General features: G+C 41.7%; 1 protein-coding gene across 1 annotated transcript; it reads left to right on the top strand.

The window, feature by feature from the left end:
- Positions 1-1,511: 1,511 nt before the first annotated feature.
- Positions 1,512-18,931, top strand: LOC135511418 (protein SPMIP7). Its single transcript, XM_064932931.1, has 8 exons — positions 1,512-1,577; positions 2,058-2,134; positions 2,326-2,464; positions 2,612-2,679; positions 2,804-2,845; positions 3,043-3,150; positions 5,341-5,436; positions 18,759-18,931. Exons 1-8 carry the CDS (start codon positions 1,512-1,514, stop codon positions 18,880-18,882), a joined length of 720 nt encoding a protein of 239 aa, XP_064789003.1. The 3' UTR covers positions 18,883-18,931.
- Positions 18,932-20,305: the final 1,374 nt, after the last annotated feature.

Below are 20,305 nucleotides of genomic sequence, written 5' to 3'. Positions count from 1 at the left end.
ATCCATCAACAGACGTCACCATCATCACTATGACAGCCTAGATTAGAATGAATTACCGCTCAAGATCAGAGCATAAATAGGCCTTCATTTAGCCACAATGAGATTGAGATGACCATATAATTCTAACATAGTATTTAATATGGAAGAGTTTCAATTTATTTGGACAAACATTTACTTTTCAAATTGCAATTTTAACAACCCAAGCATCTTCTGATGTATGGGCACTGAAGCAGATTGTATGTGATGTATTTTGCTCCACTGCACATAACAAAACAGCCCTTTGCAGTCAGAACAGCAATATCACCAGATCAAGCAATTTACAAATGAACAATCCTTGTGTATCCAATGTACCTACTGTATTTGTCTTGCGTCAAATTAAAAGTCAGCTATTCCTTATAGTCATCTCAGAATGTCAGCACCACCTTTGTTTTGAATTTTGAATTTTCATTTTCACACTGGATAGTTTACATGCAACAACTTCAAACGTATTATATTATTGTCACCATACTGGTTCTGTCCAAGAAAAACTATCTGGTAGTCTCACATATCCACTAGGCCTAAATTGTAGGTCTACAATTACTATTAGGATACTGAATTGTCATAGATAGTGGATCTGTGCCTCCATCTAGTGATCATTTACAGATATTACTGAAAATAATGCACGCGTTAAATAAAACCAAAGAGAATGCCCGTTGTGCAGTGCATACTTAAGTGGGTAAATGTATTTGTTATTATTTTGAATTTCCTCCAAATTACAGGGGAGCTCCTTTCTGCAAATTCTCCTTGTAATATCCTCCCCTGTGTTAGATCATTTTTGCTCCACCAACCCTCAAACCACCACCACAAATGCACAGAAAGTGTTTATAGCTAAACGATATTACAATCGAAATACATGTAATCTTATTCGTATTTTCTCTCTCTGATTAAATCATTGATTTGCTTAAATCCTTGAAAGGGTGATCATCTTTCCAAATCAGTAATTTGACCCAGCAGCCAACATAGCAGTCTCCAGGCAACAAGATACTCAGAAAGTCATACCTGCCTTGACTCCGTCATAGTTATCCAACAAAGGCTCTGTGACTCAAGCAATCGTGGGTTTTATTTTTTTATTTTTTTATCTTGGTTTGTCACACGGTGTCCGATTAAACGATGGCTGGAGTATGCGTTCCATCTGAGCCATCCTCTACGGATTTGCACCGGGTCAGACTTCTGCAATCAAATGTAAACCGAGTTAGTGCAAGATGGATGCACAGGCAAATGAATTTGCCCTGCGAGAGAGGTCCGGAGGGAAGATATTACTTTAAAAGTTTACTAGAACAACAGAGGAGTGCATTCTCGAAATTCAACCGACTGGCCCATCCACCTGCGGACAACGCGCCCTTGGCGCCTTTACGAGATGAGGTCTTGTTGATTGATCCGTGCTCTGGGCAACTAAGTGCGGGGGCTGAGGTGGATTTGGCAACTAAAGGAAGACCTCAATTTATAGATATCCCTTATATTCCGTCTGGATTATGGGTCGCCGCCGGTTCCAGAGAAAGGCCCCAGACTCCTTCAATCAGGCCATCAGCCTGCGACCTGTCAGAAAACAAGGTATGGAACTCAAGGGCAATGCCAGACGCAGCTCTTCGGGCCAGTCTTGGAGGTAAAAATTTAAACTAACCTAGGCCTAATTATAAAGTTAAATGTGAAGTACACTTATAAGGCTAACAGTATAGCATAATACACATAAACCTACCCAATTCTTTAGGCAAATGTATTTATTTTAGTTATAAAGACTGTATGTATATAAATCCAACATTTCACTGTAGCCTACTATGCCAAATAGGCTTGCAGATTCCCGCACTTTACTAGCCTGATATGTCGTCAACAGGTTGGACAAGTCATTCGAAGGTGAAACCAGGGCCTCCCAAAATGCCATGTACCTTGAAATCCTTCAGTTTTTTCCCTGAAAGAGAGAACCTGGTATAACCCTAAGCGTTTACATAATGATACATTTTCAACGGTTTCAAAGCAGTGAGTTGAAATCTTGTTGATTGTTTATGTGTTTGATTTTGAAGGATGTCAGCCCCTCTGGCCCCAGTCAGTGGATAGAGAAGGCAGCACAACGTTATATCTACACTTCAGTGGCTCAGAGGTCAGGTGCCAACCAGGACCTTCATATTTTCCTCCAAACACATTGTGCAGCATAATATAGTCACTGTGTTCCATCAAGACATTGCAACCATAGCATCCAGTTATATTCTAACTTGTGTGCACTTTTTTAATAAATAACAAACAGTGTAGGCCTAAGTGTGTCACCCTGCTTTGTCATATATTAACTTGCAGGGGCTATGAGGACGTCGGTTGGGACGCAAAATTACCGCAGCGCGTGAAGCCCCCAGCAACCACCCTTGAGAAAATGGCGGACCCTGTGAATCAGCATTTCACCCAGAAGTGTTACCACAGCAAACCAGAGCTGTGGCAGGTGAGTGCATGTGTTTGGAAAACACACAACACTGAAGTTAATTTAAATGCTGTCCATCCCAGTTGGAATGAGAGGATTTGGTTTTAATGGGACACCCTAAACTAACAAATAATGCGGAAATAGTGCTGCCTCTAACTCTTCTCTAAGGTGATTGGAGCCCATTGGAACAGACACCAGCTTCGTGCTAGGAATGAAGTGAGGAAACCTATAACATTGTGAGTGTTTTGGCCTAGCCTTATTTCATGATGTAATTACAAGAACGGATTTTGCTAGATACTCGTCTTGTTGAAAAAACAAGCCTGTTTCTTTGTTAAAATATGGTTTCATTTTATTTCACAGCACCAGTCCCTGCCCAAACACCTGTCAAATTCCATTGTATGGGTAAGAAGTTCTAGCCTCTGTTTGTGCTCTTGCCAACATTTTGTATTTGACTATTTATGTTATCTTTTTTTTCACACCAATATGTTTTGTTTGTAGGTTCATGTGTAGGCTAAAGCAGTGCCTCTGAGGAAGAGTGAAAATGTGTCTCTGAGTGTGACTGGACGTGCTTGTTGTGTGTCCTCTTTATGTTATTGGAGTGGTGTGGTGGGGTCTATGAACATGGACAACATAGACAAGACAGGACATGACTTCTACCCCTTGACTATGCAGCGGACCACATTGCCCCCATACACTCCCACAGCACAGTATGTATCTTCATGATGTACCTTCGCTGATCATTATACCACACTTCCCCAATATAAGGGAAAGAGGGATACCTAGTCAGTTGTTCAACTGAAATGTGTCTTCTGCATTTCACCCAACCCCTCTGAATCAGAGAGGTGCGGCGGGCTGCCATAATCAACATCCAATTCTTTGGCACCCGGGGGTAACTGCCTTGCTCAGGAGCAGAACAACAGATTTTTACGTTGTCAGCTCAGGGATTCATTACAGCAACCTTTCAGTTACTGGCCCAACACTCTAACCACTAGGCTACCTTACTCAAGATACCTTGACGAATAATACACTAAGCATTATTGGTGGCATTGAAGATTCTAGTAAGATTGGAATCACACACATTCAAACATATTATCTGTTTGTTTATAGTTTCATTCATTAAATTGTATTCTATTGGATATACACTACCGTTCAAAAGTTTGGGGTTACTTTGTTTGGGGAAATGTCCTTGTTTTTGAATGAAAAGCACATTTTTGTCCATTAAAATAAAATAAAATAGATCAGAAATACAGTGTAGACATTGTAAATGTTGTAAATGACTATTGTTGCTGAAAATAGCAGATTTTTTATAGAATATCTACATAGGCGTACAGAGGCCCGTTATCAGCAACCATCACTCCTGTGTTCCAATGGCACATTGTGTTAGCTAATCCAAGTTTATCATTTTAAAAGGCTAATTGATCATTAGAAAATACTTTTGCAATTATGTTAGCACAGCTGCAAACTGTTTTTCTGATTAAAGAAGCAATCTAGCTGGCCTTCTTTAGATTAGTTGAGTATCTGGAGCATCAGCATTTGTGGTTTCGATTACAGGCTCTAAGAGGCCCAGGTGCACAACTGAGCAAGAGGACAAGTACATTAGAGTTTCTAGTTTGAGAAACAGACGCCTCACAAGTCCTCAAGACTGGCAGCTTCATTAAATAGTACCCGCAAAACATCAGTCTCAACGTCAACAGTGAAGTGGGAACTCCGGGATGATGGCCTTCTAGGCAGAGTTCCTCTGTCCAGTGTCTGTGTTCTTTTGCCCATCTTAATATTTGATTTTTATTGGCCAGTCAGAGATATGGCTTTTTCTTTGCAACTCTGCCAAGAAGGCCAGCATCCCAGAGTCACCTTTTCACTGTTGACATTGGGGCGGCAGGTTAGCCTAGTGGTTAGACTAGTAACCGAAAGGTTGGATTAGTAACCGAAAGGTTGCAAGTTCAAACCCCGAACTGACAAGGTACAAATCTGTTGCTCTGCCCCTGAACAAAGCAGTTAACCCAGGCCGTCATTGAAAATAAGAATTTGTTCTTAACTGACTTGCTTGCATAGTTACATAAAAGGTTAAAAAAATGAGACTGGTGTTTTGCGGGTACTATTTAATGAAGCTGCCAGCTGAGGACTTGTGAAGCATCTGTTTCTCAAACTAGCCAATCTTGTCCTCTTGCTCAGTTATGCATCAGGGCCTCCCACTCCTCTATCTATTCTGGTTAGATCCAGTTTGCACATTTCTGTGAAGGGAGTAGTAAACAGCATTGTATGAGATCTTCAGTTTCTCTGCAATTTCTCGCATAGTTTCTCTGCAATTTCTCGCCTTCATTTCTCAGAACAAGAATAGACTGATGAGTTTCAGAAGAAAATACTTTGTTTCTGGCCATTTTGAGCCTGTAATCGAGCCCACAAATGCTGATGCTCCAGATACTCAACTCCAAATGCTGATGCTCCAGATACTCAATACTCAACCTGAAGAAGGCCAGCTTTATTGCTTCTTTAATCAGAAACACAGTTTGCAGCTGTGCTAACATAATTGCAAAAGGGTTTTCTAATGACCAACTTGCCTTTTAAAATGACACACTTGGATTAGCTTACACAACGTGCCGTTGGAAAGCAGGAGTGATGGTTGCTGGTAATGGGCCTCTGTACGTCTATGTAGATATTCCATAATAAAATCGGCCTTTTCCAGCTACAATAGCCATTTACAACATTAACAATGTCTACGCTGTATTTCTGATAAATTTTTTATTTTATTTTAATGGACAAGAAAATGTGCTTTTCTTTAAAAAACAAGGATATTTCTAAGTGACCCTAAACGGTAGTGTACATAAAAAAAATCCATTGTACAGTGGACTGTATGTAATTTATGAATAATGTACAAATGTACAATATTTTTGTCCCAGCCGCCCCACCATCCCTGGCTATACCGGCAAGGCTCACTGTGATGGTGCTCGGTCCTCTGGGTTCAGTCTGCCTCTTCTACCCAGCTCTGCCCCGTGGTGAGTCCCTAGTACCCTACATGTAGTCATACACAATGATTCATTACCATATTACATATATGTCAACCTCATTCAGCTGTGTGGGACATACAGTATGTGAAACAAGTGTATTTTTTTCCCATTCACATTGGACAAGGATTACCACTATAATCCATTAGAGGGCATCCTAAACTCTCTAACAACATCTGCCGCAGGCTACGTCGATGACTGTGAACCCCAAGGCATCCATGGGCTTGCCAGTGATTAGACCGACAATTCCTTGATAACAAAATTAATGTTTTTAGTAGTGTACACCCAGCTTGTGTGGGCCCTATGGTACCTTTATTTCACAAAGGAATGTTCTGTTTTGTCCTTGAGCGACGCTATATATACAAAAGTATGTGGACACCCCTTCAAATTAGTCAATTTGTCTCTTTCAGCTACACCCGTTGCCGACAGGTATATAGAATCAAGCCCATGACCATGCAATCTCCATAGACAAACATTGGCAGTAGAATGGCCTTACTGAAGAGCTCAGTGACTTTCAACGTAGCACCATCATAGGATGCCCCCTTTCCATCAAGTTAGTTAATCAAGTTTGTGCTCTGCTAGAGAGCTGCTCTGGTCAACTGTAAGTGCTGTTATTGTGAAGTGGAAATGTCTAGGAGCAACAATGGCTCAGCTGTGAAGTGGTAGGCCACACAAGCTCACAGAACGGGACTGCCGTGTGCTGAAGCGCACAGCACATAAAAATCGTCTGTCCTCGGTTGCAACACTTACTAGAGAATTCAAAACTGCCTCTGGAAGCAACTTCAGCACAATAACTATTTGTCGGGAGCTTCATGAAATGGGTTTCCATGGCCGAGTAGCCACACACAAGCCTAAGATCACCATGCGCAATGACAAGCGTTGGCTGGAGTGGTGTAAAGCTCGCCGCCATTGGACTCTGGAGCAGTGGAAACCCTTTATCTGGAGTGATGAATCACGCGTCACCATTTGGCAGTCCAACTGACGAATCTGGGTTTGGCAGATGCCAGGAGAAAGCTACCTGCCTGAATGCATAGTGCCAACTGTAAAGTTTGGTGGATGAGGAATAATGGTCTGGGGTTGTTTTTCATAGTTCGGGCTTGGCCCCTTAGATCCAGTGAAGGAAAATCTACAGTATACAATAACATTCTAGGCGATTCTGTGCTTTCAACTATGTGGCAACAGTTTGGGGAAGGCCCTTTCCTGTTTCAGCATGACAATGCCTCGGTGTACAAAGCGAGGTTCATAAAAAAATTGTTTTTATGATCGGTGTGGAAAAACTTGACTGGCCTGCACAGAGCCCTGACCTCAACCCTATCGAAAACCTTTGGGATGAATTGGAATACCGGCTGCGAGCCAGGCCTAATCGCCCAACATCAGTGCCACAACCTCACTAATGCTCTTGTGGCTAAATGGAAGTAAGCCCCTGCAGCAATGTTCCAACATCTAGTGGAAATCTTTCCCAGACGAGTGGAGGCTGTTGTAGCAGCAAATGGGAGACCAACTCCATAACAATGCCCATTGTTTTGGAATGAGATGTTCAATGAGCACATACTTTTGGTCATGTAGTGTATATCAGTTCAGAACCACAGCAGGTAGAAGAAAAATATGTTTTTATTTAAATAATAATCCTGCAAAAAAAACAAATAAATTAGAAACAACAAACTTCAAATAAAAATATAGTTATTTTGAACTGTGACATGATGGCTCAAAAATCATATACTGTATTATTTAAAATGTTAAGGAGTTCTGAATACAATCTAAGCAGCTAGCTACCAATCGTATCACTTGGAAGTTTTGGGAATTAAAGCTGATCCACATGACTACTTGTTTATCAAATGGAGAATTCGTATTGGCTCAAGCTTTTCAAGTCCTGTCATACCATAGCAATCAGCACCAAGCAAAGAGTTTGGGCCTTAGTTATACAAGTTTTCTAAAGGTTCCCCCCAGTATTGTTGCCTGAACACAATATGGATGTTTTGAGAATGTGTTTAGGATGACTTTTGTTAATGTGTCCCCAATATACCCATAGGAACCATGTTTCTTACATTAATGATTGTATGCAGTATGACAATATCCCATACTAACCGCAATATAATTACTCTGCTATACATTGTAGCTGAAGATTAGATATCCAACTATTACTAAAATGAAAAGAAAGAACTGCTTGTAGTTTCAAATTAAAAGTATTTGTGGTTACATTTAATTTCACCATGAAATCTAAATTCCATGTAAAAACATGGTATCTGTGCGACGCCCATTTAAAATGTGGGGAATACCTTTAGTTTTTAAATGAACCAAGGCCGGGTTCAAATCCAATCAGCAGTAGATCCACGTTATAGCGCACTTTACATTTATAGGTAATTTCCGATTGAGCAGACGTATGCATCTTTTATCGTGAATGTGGTCTCTGTGAACGTGGGAACATTGTCTTTAAAAGGTGTTATTGCCGTCAATGCGCAATAAGATTGAATCCCGGGCCTAAATGTTTCTGTTAAGGACAGTAAACTGAGGGCAAATTGCAATCTTATAAGTACTGTATCCAGGCCTGGCTTTAGAATATGTCTGAGGAGTTATTTTAAATCCTTGGAAGGCACAACTAGTATCGCTTTCGAGCCCTAATATAACAAGGCAGATTGGTCCTACTGTAACGAGTGCGCTGAGAGTCGGGAAATAAGTTCAGGGAGTGAGTGTTTTAATAAGTAAATTAAACAATAAACACGTAATACAAACCGACATGAAAACAGAGTCAATAACACCTGAGGAAACAGATATAGGGAAGATAATTAAGGAGGTGATGGAGTCCAGGTGAGTGTAATGAGTTGCAGGTGCGTGAGACGATAGTGACAGGTGTGCGGGATAATCAGCAGCCTGATGACCAAGAGGCCGGAGAGGGAGTATACATGACACCTACTGCTGTTTAAATGTACAAAAAAATGTATCTGGAATGTAACCGGACACATCAACAACTGTTGTTTTTTAGAACTGTTGTTTTATACAATTGTGTTATATAAATACAAGGAAGATATGCGCCCCCGCTATGACATAAGTGTGTCTAAAATGCAGCCGTAGCTGCCATAGGCCTACACATAATTTGCACCTACCGACACGCACAGATCAGCTCGACAGAATGAGCACCACTAGCCTATCAAAGATTCTTACAGGCTTCATGGCTTCAACTTGAATCATTACAACTATATGCTACATTTCTGTTGAATTTGTGACGCTACACAATGTGCGCAACCTACAGTAAGCCATGCCGCCACTCCTCCAGGTGTGCAATATTTTCTGTGGGAGAGTTTCAGAAAAGCAAACTAAATTTAACTTAGTGCATATTCTATATTCATAGCCAATTTCTCATTTCCTACCTGACAGTAGCCTATTTGAATCTGCCGTGAATAACAATAAATGCCCATTCACATTCAGAAAGCAACACGCACACACACACACACACACACACACACACACACACACACACACACACACACACACACACACACACACACACACACACACACACACACACACACACACACACACACACACACACACACACACTAAAGCAAGAGAGCAGGGAGGTTTTGAAAAAGTAGGCTGTGTGTTGTTTTAATACTACTGACATCACTTGTACAGTAGCCTATCACACAATGACTGTGTGTAATGAAAATGAATGACGACAGAGGGAACGTTTGCCTACTTCTTTGAGTAGGCTAGGCACAGCAATGGTCTTGTACTACTGCGACATACAAAATGTACAAAAATGTAGGCCTATCTGAAATGCAGACAAAAAAAGCACACAATGTTGAAGAGAAGCCCCACGAAGACTGGAAGGCCAAGATGCGCTCATTAACCAGCACACACCATAACCATCGATTCAGGACCACGGACAGAAGGCTACCGCCAGTCAGCGCGATGAAAGGATGCACTGCCAATTTCAGCACCACCACAGTGGACAGCCAGGACAGTAGGAGGACTGCGCCAGGGCTCACCTCAGAGCACAACAAGAGGCTTCACTGGTCATTGTCCAGATACCCATAAAATAACGCAAAGCTGAGAATGTTAAAGCTCACTGAACCCTACAATGAAGCAATTAGGGTTGCAAACCGTTGGTAATTTACCAAAGTTACCAAATATACACAAACATTAAGAAGACCTGCTGTTTCCATGACATAGACTGGCCAGGTGAATACAGGGGAAAGCTATGATCACTTATTGACGTCACTTGTTAAATCCACGTCAATCAGTGTAGGTGAAGGGGAGAAGACAGGTTAAAGGATTATTAAGCCGTGTGACAACTAAAACATGGATTGTGTATGTGTGCCATTCAGCCCTACGGGGTATGGTAGTAGGCTCCAGGTGCTGCAGTTTGAGTGTGTCAAGAACTGCAATGCTGCTGGGCTTTTCACACTCAACAATTTCCTGTATGTATCAAGAATGGTCCACTACAGGGCCTCCCGGGTGGCGCAGTGGTCTAAGGCACTGCATCGCAGTGCAAGCTGTGCGACCAGATATTCTGGGTTCGTGCCCATGCTCTGTCGCAGCCGGCCGCGACTGGGAGGTCCATGGGGCAACGCACAATTGGCCCAGCATCGTCTGGGTTAGGGAGGGTTTGGCCGGCAGGGTTATCCTTGTCTCATCGTGCACTAGTGACTCCTGTGGCGAGCTGGGTGTAGTGCACACTGACCAGGTTGCCAGGGGTATGGTGTTTCCTCCGACACATTGGTGTGGCTCGCTTCCGGGTTGGATGTGCATTGTGTCAAGAAGCAGTGCGGCTTGGTTGGGTTGTGTTTTGGAGGACGCATGGCTCTCGAACTTCGCCTCTCCTGAGTCCGTACGGGACTTGCAGCGATGAGACAAGACTGTAACTACTACCAATTGGATGCCATGGAATTGGGGAGAAAAAAGGGGTGGAAAAAAAGAATGGTCCACTACCCAAAGGACTTCCAGCCAACTGTGGGAAGCATTGGAATTTACATCGGTCAGCATCCCTTTGAAACTCTTTCGACATCTTGTAGAGTCCATTCCCCAACCAATTGAGGCTGTTCTGAAAGCAAAAGGGGGTGCAACTCAATATTAAGAAGGTGTTCCTAATGTTTTGTACACTCAGTGCATATAAATTCCCATAGATTTCTATAGTAACCTGTTTAATTACCAGTGTTTCTGAAAATTCCTGTAACTTTGGTCAATTAATGGGAGTTTTGCAACCCTACGATTGAAACATTTCCAAACTCTAAGTGGGTCCCACAGACAGACATCTCTCTCTCTCCCTCCTTCTCTCTCCCCCTGTCTCTCTCTACCTCTTCTTTATTCCCCCTTCTCTTCTTTCACCTCCTCCACTCTCTCTCTCTTTCTCTCTTCCTCTCTCTTCCTCTCTCTCCCCTCCCTTCACCTCTCTCCCCCTCACCCCTATACCTCTCTCTCATCTCTCCCCCTCCCTCCTTTAACCTATTCTCTCTCTCCCCTCCCTTCACCTCTCTCCCCCTCACCCCTATACCTCTCTCTCATCTCCCCCCTCCCTCCTTTAACCTATTCCCCTCCCTTAACGTGTCCCCCCTCCTTCCTTTACTCTCTCTCTCTTTCTCTGTCTGAGTCTCACCAATTTACCCATTCCAACTTGTTTGCCTTAAATGCGGTGTATTGACTTATGTGTCAACTACCTTGATGCATATCTATGTGTCAATATGCTTGACACATATCTTTTTGCATTGAACGCAATGTATCAACTAATGCGTCGTGACTCATGATACATCTATTTTTGTCAATGCGGCACAGACTGACGCTTATCAGTGACATTGTGTGTCGCAGACCGGTGTCAGTGAAGTAAGGACTGTAAACTTCAGGCGAACCTCCATGTGAAGTTTTGTTTCCCATGTTTCTGTTAGATCCGCATCACCCATAATGCTTGTCAGCTTTTGTGTCGCTTTTGAAAAAAACAAACGGTTGGTGGCTAGCACATGACAGTGTCCCCTAAAAGACTTCACAGCGACAGTTGTGAAACAGGAAAAACAATGGTTGACATTGGCACAGAGGGAGCAGAACCACACCATGAAAAGAAAAATCAGGAAGAAAGAACCGTTCATCATACTGCCAATCTTATAATGATAATAATACATGCCATTTTGCAGATGCTTTTATCCAAAGCGACTTAGTCTCTTGAATATTGAACTGTTTTTCATACTTACTTATACAAACTTTCATCCTTATTTCATAATGAACAAAAACAGTACGCACGGCTACTTCTTTGTTTGTTGAAGTCAATATGAAACCCAGATAGATCATTTTAAACTGTACTCAAATTACAAAAGAAGAAGACCACAAATATTGATTAGAATTGGAATCTATGTAGCAGTATCAAATGTAACATGTATTGCATACTATAGTCTACTATAACAAATAAGCAGAGGAAAACCATCCCCCAAAGTCAGGGAGTCTTGTGTGTCTGTTGTCCAGGATGTAAAAACCTGTTTCCTAGTTGGGCCCCCCAGTTGAGCGAATTTTACTGGCTTTTGGAGCAGCTCTCTCCAGATGGTTGAATCCAAAGCAGCTCGTGGTAATGGTGGTTTTTCACAACCCAGGTCCATTTTCCTGGTGCCTAACGCCCTGTGAGATCTGTTTCCTCTACTGATTAAGCTGGCCTCCCATCTTTTTTTCCAAAAAACTAAGCAAAAAGACATGTTCTCGGGTTGATTGATTGTCACCGTCAACATTCAGAGGCCTCTGGACTCTTGGCTTATACTGTCGTTCTGATCGTGCCTTTTCCCTCCAATTATTGTCACAATCGCTTACAAGCATTTTTTTGGAACAGTGTTGTCAATTTTCAAAACAGTGTACTTAAGACTCCGTGGTCGTTTGCAAAACAGGAAATGCATTTTCAAAATGTATTTGTCTTCTCAAAGCATAAATACATTCATCAAAACTGTATGATAAAGTGTAAAGAGTAGAACTAAAAAGTAGAACCAACTCATCTGCTTTTACACTATGATTTGACTATTTTACAATATTCAAACAGGAGCTCAGTTCACATAACAGGGTTGACCTTAAACCTGAGGGACAAATGTAAATAAATCACAGTAAATACGTTTAAATCTTTAGAAATACTTTCCCAAAGGAACAAAACAACTAGGACTTTACGATGGGGATTTACAGAGAAAACTAATCATTTATTTGAAAGAAAACACAATGCTAATGGACATTTTTAACACGGATCCAACTGTTAAATGTAGTGTTTTATGAAAATGCACAGACATAATGTTTGAAGGACATAAAAGGAACTCTATTTGTGGAATGACCCACTAAAGTAGTAAAGCTTTCTGATCCCTACAATGACTGGGAATATAACATAAGCAGCGGCACCCGCCATACGCGCGGTAAATCAATTAGTCTAATTAATTTGATCAATGCAATTTCATCTTTGTAGACTGCAACCATCATATAATTGTTCACTCACCCCCCTTGCAAAGCACAAATTCATGCTGCTAATTACAACTTCCTCGTCTTCTTCAATTACATTTGCCTCCACAGTTCACCACACACTAAAAATGTATGGAACAAACTGACCAGGACCTGTCAAACTCCCAGTGGTTGTGGTGTTGCGCCTTGTGGAGGGTTTGTGGCCACTTGTCTGCTTCTATCCATCTGCTTCTATTCGTCTACTTCTAATTTGACATTTCTTCATTGCTGGTTCTGTTGTGTTTGGTGGCCAGCTGGCTGTGGCTATCATGGTGGCATTCGGTTTTGATGTGTCACTGTTGGCGCGTAAAGCTGGATTATGGTGACCCAGAGAGCAGTTACCATATAGTGTGCTGCACAAGTTTTTCAATTTCAGATGGTCACACCCATATTGATCAGGTCAGACCTCGCCACAACCACCAGACATGAGCAAACGTACCTCAAAGGCTGTTGAAGAACGGTGCACACTGGTTTGGAGAAACGTGTTGTTTAGTACAAGCTATCACGCAACATAGCAAACATTGAAGCGAACTGAAGGCACCCCAGAGATGGCCTCACACACAAAGGGTTGGGTTAACAGCGTGAACTTGACACATCGTATACAAATCACAATAGCCCCTTTTCCCACATATGAAACAAAATCCTTGAACGTTTCCAAGGTTCCGGTAGTTTACTGGTAAGTTTCTAAAGTTACTGTTAATATTCCCTCCCTTTACCACCCTAAGAGCAATCAAATAGAACCTAACGTAACTGTCACTCAATCCTCCTTTCTCCTTCACTCTCCCAAATTGGCAGCCATAATTAAAGTTGAAGTTGTTGGACATAAGGAGGCTTTTATAATAGGGACCTTGTAGCAGTCAAAGTAGATATACTAAATATACATAAACAACAGCCCAAAATAAATACTCTCTGTATCATGCTTAATCTGTCCTATCTACACAGAAATAGGTAGAGGGCAAGACTGTGCAGACTGTGTCGTCTTGATTCAGAATCTTGCTAACAGGACCTCAAAAGCCTTGTTCACGCTGTAGGCCTTAATGCTCAAATCTGTTTTACTTTTTCAAATCCAGTTTTAGAAATCTGAATGTCCAAACAGCAAGTTGCGAGTGATCAAATTGTATTTGTGTGTTTAGACTGTGGTCATTTGCTGACATGGCTATGCTAGTTGTCATGGTAATGGCCGGTGTGTGTCCAGTTGCATAGGCTGAGGGGTGGTGGTGTTTGTGCTTCCTCCGACTCAGAAGTTGCTTGGTAGCAAGCTTTGGTTACAACAATGCTGGCCATGGAAGTCTCCCAGTTGCTTTGAATGTTCGAAATCATAGTGTAAGAACACTTTTTAAAGCCTCAAAGGATAAGTCCTTTTTGGCTAGCCACAGCAGTCAACTAGCTAGATAGGTAGCTGTTTAGCTTGCTAGCACATTCACTAATTTGTTTGTAAACAATTAGCAAGGTAGTTACCTACCACATGTTCTTGTCAAACTGTCAACAGACTACAGGTAAATCCCAACATATTGTCTTAATAGGGCGTTGGGCCACCACAAGCCGCCAGAACAGCTTCTTTGAGCATTGGCATAGATTCTACTGTCTGGAACTCAATTGGAGAAATGTGACACCATTCTTCCCAGGACATTCCATAATTTGGTGTTGTGTTAATGTTGGTGGAAAACGAAATCTCAGGCACCGCTCCGCAATCTCCCATAAGAATTGAATTGGGTTAAATCTGGTGACTTAGACGGCATATAGTGAAACATCAGTAAGTTGAGTCTTCGCCACTGAAGCTGCGAAGGTGGTTTGAAATGTGGCTTGGAATATCTGATTCCATGTGCTTTTTGGCTGTTCAGATTGAAGGAAAAAGATCTGATTAGAATCGGATATACAAAAAATTAGATTTGAGTCACATCAAACTGCTAGTGTGAACAGGGCCGGTACGTACTGTATACTCACTTGGCACCTACCAGGACCATACAATTACTCAATTGGCAATTGAAGAGTTTTTTTCCAAAATGCTATATACACCAATTTTTCACATTTGTGTTTTTTCATCAGAAATAATTGCTTATGGGTACATTCATGTGTGTATAAAATATTACTGTTCTCAGATTTTGTATTCATAGATGTTAGATGTGATTGAAAATGTTATTTTTTTGCTAAAGTTTTATATATCCATTGTTTAGCTGGAATTGAATGTTCGTATGCTGTATATTTTACTGTGTTCTGTGGTTGTCTCACCTAGCTATCTAAAGAAGAATGCACTTACTGTGTGTCACTCTAGATAACAGCATCTGCTTAATTTCCAAAATGTAAAATGTACATGTTTTACATATACAGTGCATTCGGGAAGTATTCAGACCCTTCACTTTTTCCACATTTTGTTACGTTACAGCCTTATTGAAAAATGTATTTAAAAAAAAAATCCTCATCAATCTACAATCCCATAATGACAAAGCGAAAACAGGTTTTTAGAAATACCATATTTACATAACTATTCAGACCCTTTTTGCTATGAGACTCAAAATTGACCTCAGGTGCATCCTGTTTCCAGTGATCATCCTTGAGATGTTTCTACAACTTGATTGGAGTCCACCTGTGGTAAATTCAATTGATTAGACAAGCATGTCAGAGCAAAAACCAAGCCATGAGGTCAAAGGAATTGTCCGTAAAGCTCCGAGTCAGGATTGTGGCATTCTTAAATGGAAGAAGTTTGGAACCACCAAGACTCTTCCTAGAGCTGGCCACCCACCCAAACTGAGCAATCGGGGGAGAAGGGCCTTGGTCAGGGAGGTGACCAAGAACCTGATGGTCACTCTGACAGAGTTTCAGAGTTCCTCTGTGGAGATGGGAGAACCTTTCAGAAGGACAACCATCTCTGCAGCACTCCACCTATCAGGCCTTTATGGTAGAGTGGCCAGGCGGAAGCCACTCCTCAGTAAAAGGCACATGACAGCCCTCTTAGAGTTTGCCAAAAGGCACTTAAAGGACTTTCAGAACATGAGAAACAAGATTCTCTGGTCTGATGAAACCAAGATTGAACTCTTTGGCCTGAATGCCAAGCGTCATGTCTGGAGGAAACCATGCACCGCTCATCACCTGGCCAATACCACTCCTTCGGTGAAGCATGGTGGTGGCATCATCCTGCTGTAGGGATGTTTTTCAGTGGCAGGGACTGGGAGACTAGTCAGGATCAAGGGAAAGATGAACGGAGCTAAGTACAGAGAGATCCTTGATGAAACATGCTCCAGGGCGCTCAGGACCTCAGACTGGGCGTTCACCTTCCAACAGTACAACGACCCTAAGCACACAGCCAAGACAATGCAGGAATGGCTTCGGGACAAGTCTCTGAATGCCCTTGAGTAGCCAAGCCAGAGCCCGGACTTAAACCCGATCGAACATCTCTGGTGACCTGAACATATCTGTGCAGCAATGCTCCCCATCCAACCTGACAGGGCTTGAGAAGATCTGCAGAGAAGAATGGGAGAAACTCCCCAAATACAGGTGTGCCAAGCTGGTAGCGTCGTACCCAAGAAGACTCTAAGCTGCCAAAGGTGCTTCTACAAAGTCCCAAGTAAAGGGTCTGAATACTTATCTAAATGTGAAATTTGCATTTTCCATTTTAAATACATTTGCAAAAACTCTAAAAATCTGTGTTTGCTTTGTCATTATGGGGAATTGTGTGTAGATTGATGAGCAAAATAGTTTTTTTATAATACATTTTAGAATAAGGCTGTAACGTAACAAAATGTGGAAAAAGTGAAGGGGTCTGAATACTGTCTGAATACACTTATTACTCATATTATAATTTTTTTTTAAATATTGATTTCACTAATGTATCATTTGTACAGTTCTTCACACAGTACATTTGACTGTGTAAAACCTAGCAGTACGTCTTATTTCTCTGAGAATGAGGCAGATATGTACAATTTTGCACAAAAAAAGAACATTTTTTGTCCCTCTGAAATGAATACATGCCATGATTAGATAGTGAAAAAACACACCAATCTCTTTCATAATTCCTTTAAACAATAAAAGCTAATTTACCAACATTTCTGAAAATGGATATACAGTATACCATTTTGTAATGAAGCTCTTCAATTACAACCAATAAACCAGTTCTACGACGTAAAGGCGATTTCCACATCCCTTGTTACATTTGTAAATTTGTCGAAATCAGACTTAATCTTAATATTTCATCATCATTCATAATTGAACACAATTTAATTTAGATCATAGTAAACTCATTCATATTAGTGTCCTCGCAGGAAGGGAGCGCACCCACAGACTAACAGCAAACAAGCACATTTTCAGAAAATAAAATTAGCTTATTCCTCAAGAGTCTTCCGAATGTTCATGTGCACTATAAACACACTCAGAAGAGAGTAAATGATAGGCCTAAATGAAAATGTAACGTTGGTGCCTATCGTAGTCTACCAAACATGAAACAGAAATGTCTAAATGTTGCAATAAACGGTATGGAAATGGAATGAGGAAACGCTAGCAAGTATTGTATGCATTTTGAACTTGGGAAGGAAACATAAAAAAAATGTAGATGCGGAAACTCTCTCGTTTGGTGTGGAGTTTGAAGGATGCACAGGCGGAGAGACATGCCTAGTGCGTCTTGGCCACAAGGCTGCTCTGTGACATAAACTCAAGAGCGACAGGGAATGAAAATACGATGAACCCTTCAATGAGTGGCCTGGGAATATAACCTAATTGATGTTCAAGGACATCTGACCTCCTTCACCTTGCCTTTGCCCCTCTTCCCCTTGCCTTTGCCCCTCTTCACCCTGCTTATGCTCCTCTTCCCCTTGCCTTTGCCCCTCTTCACCCTGCCTTTGCCCCTCTTCACCCTGCTTTTGCCCCTCTTCCCCTGCTTTTGCCCCTTTCCCCTTGCCTTTGCCCCTCTTCCCCCTTTTGCCTTTCCCCTTGCCCCCCTCTTCCCCTTGCCTTTGCCCCTCTTCCCCTTGCCTTTGCCCCTCTTCACCCTGCTTTTGCCCCTCTTCCCCTTGCCCCTTTCACCCTGCCCCCCTCTTCATCCCCTCTTCACCCTTTTTGCCCCTCTTGCCTTTGCCCCTCTTCCCCTTGCCTTTGCCCCTCTTCCCCTTGCCTTTGCCCCTCTTCACCCTGCTTTTGCCCCTCTTCCCCTTGCCTTTGCCCCTCTTCACCCTGCCTTTGCCCCTCTTCACCCTGCCTTTGCCCCTCTTCACCCTGCTTTTGCCCCTCTTCCCCTTGCCTTTGCCCCTCTTCCCCTTGCCTTTGCCCCTCTTCCCCTTGCCTTTCCCCTTGCCCCCCTCTTCACCCTGCCCCCTCTTCCCCTTGCCTTTGCCCCTCTTCACCCTGCCTTTGCCCCTCTTCCCCTTGCCTTTGCCCCTCTTCACCTTGCCTTTACCTCCCCTGTTGTCTTGTCATTTTTTTCATCAATATGGCTATTTTCTCCTGAACCATTTGGTCTATCCACTGGATACTCAAGAACAATATAGACACATACAGTATATAAATAATCCGATTTTGTGATGTTAAAAAAATATATATAATTCAAGTATATTTCCATAGATGTTCAAAATAAACTGTTAATTATCATCGTTTCTGAGAATTACCCAGTTTTGCAACCCTACCATTGAAACATTTCCAAAATTAAAGTGGGTAAGTTAAATGCCGGGCCAATGTTTGTAAAGTTAGGACTGTAACTTTAGGTGAGCTCCATATATATATTAAAAAATCCCATTCATCGTAACTTATTACCTTTTTAATTGTTTCATAATTTTTTTGTATGGTCAGAGAGAGTTATGTTCACAGTTAAGTATGTGTTAGAATTCTGCTTTTAATATTATTTATGCTCCAACTAACTGCCTCAGTGTTGATGTGTTTCACAGGACCAATCAGGGTTTATGGAATCCTCCGGTTTATGCTCGCACTGCACCTCTGTCCAGAATGGTGACCACTGTGCCTCCACAAAACCCATTCCTACACTCCAAGCGACCAGTTTTTCCTATTTAATGCCTCTTCAAGAACACATGAGAAATATTAAACAAAGCGTATGAGAAACTTTGGAACGTGTAGTCGTCCATTTTATGCCATCCAATCTGTGTGTGTGAATAGATCTATAATGATGTGATGTCAATGACTGATTCTGGCTGAGTTGGAGAATAATGAAAGACCTCATTAGCATAATTCCCCTGATTTAGATGAGTGGTTTTGTGACTTCAGGGCTGTGAGCTTTTAGTTATCATTGTCCTCTCCAGCCTGCGTGTGTGTGTGTGCGTGCGTGCATGTGTGTGTGAAGGTACAGTTGTTTAGCTGTCGAGAAGAGGCGTCCAGAGAATCCGGCCACGCAGCCACTCCGAATAAGAAAACAGTGAGATCACTAACCAAGACCCAGTTCTTTAGGAAGGCTGCAATGAATAAGAAATGTGTATGTGTGTGTAGTCAATGTAAATTTCCCCATAAGTGATCTATTTTACTGTAGGTATATCATGCAGGTATAACACTTACTGAGTAATACAAATCTAGATGGGTACATTTTTGAAGTGAATGCTTAGATCTGCAGTAAGGTGAATAAAAGATGGAGTGCTGTTACAGGTTCGTCTGTTGACAGGAAACTGGGGTGTGCGGCATTCCTGTCTCTTGTCCATCATCTAATATGTGTTTCTGCGTTGAAAAGGGTCTTGCTAGGATTTAGCTCGGTGAGATTGACTCAAGTGTGTTGTAGAATGGGTTGGAATAGTAAAAAATTCTCCAAACGTAATTTTGTTGTGCAGGGGTGGAAGGAATTGTAGAATGGGTTGGAAGAAATTCACAGTGAACTCAATCAAATAAAACTAGGATTTACCTTCAAAAACAACAGACATGTTCCCACATGTTCCTCTTCAATAACACCCCTGGTTATGCACCATTAGAAATCAACATATTTCAATTCAATAATCAAACACAGTTCACAAGGATACAATAATCGTTTAGCAAGTGGTTTAAGACCTTTTCAATTCACATTAGCTTTCACTACCCGTAGAGCCTCTGGACCGATTGAAGGATTTCCTCCCTAATGGTTCAACAGCCTGACTGCTGACACCTCTGGTGTCAAACCTCATGTGTGAAACAGTTGGGGCTGAAATGGAAATGTTTTCACTCTCTCCTTCCACAGAGAGAGGGAGTTGAAAAGGTTCAAATGTGAATAGTGTCTTCAGTTTTTGTTTGCTTTCCTTTACATGCAGCTGTGATACAGCTCCTGGAGTCCTACATACTTGAATCTTTTATCATATAATTTATCTGTATATGCTTGATCATCGTTAGTTTTTTTCTTATATTTTAAGGATTTTTTCCAGTTTTATTGACTAGAATAGGCATGGAATGAAGATGACAGATAGATGGAACATATAACGTTTAGTTTATTAGGATCCCCATTAGCTATTGCACATGCCGCAGC

The sequence above is a fragment of the Oncorhynchus masou genome, chromosome 24 (genome assembly GCF_036934945.1).
Source record: "Oncorhynchus masou masou isolate Uvic2021 chromosome 24, UVic_Omas_1.1, whole genome shotgun sequence".
Taxonomy (NCBI): domain Eukaryota; kingdom Metazoa; phylum Chordata; class Actinopteri; order Salmoniformes; family Salmonidae; genus Oncorhynchus; species Oncorhynchus masou.
The sequence above is the reverse complement of the archived record's forward strand: the minus strand, read 5'-3'. Positions and strand labels throughout refer to the sequence as shown.

Excerpts from the sequence above, each read along its gene's own strand:
- LOC135511418 (XM_064932931.1), top strand. The coding sequence starts at position 1,512 with ATGGGTCGCCGCCGGTTCCAGAGAAAGGCCCCAGACTCCTTCAATCAG. Across the intron at positions 2,135-2,325 it reads TACACTTCAGTGGCTCAGAG|GGGCTATGAGGACGTCGGTT; the intron begins GTCAGGTGCCAA and ends ATTAACTTGCAG. Across the intron at positions 5,437-18,758 it reads CTACCCAGCTCTGCCCCGTG|GACCAATCAGGGTTTATGGA; the intron begins GTGAGTCCCTAG and ends TGTGTTTCACAG.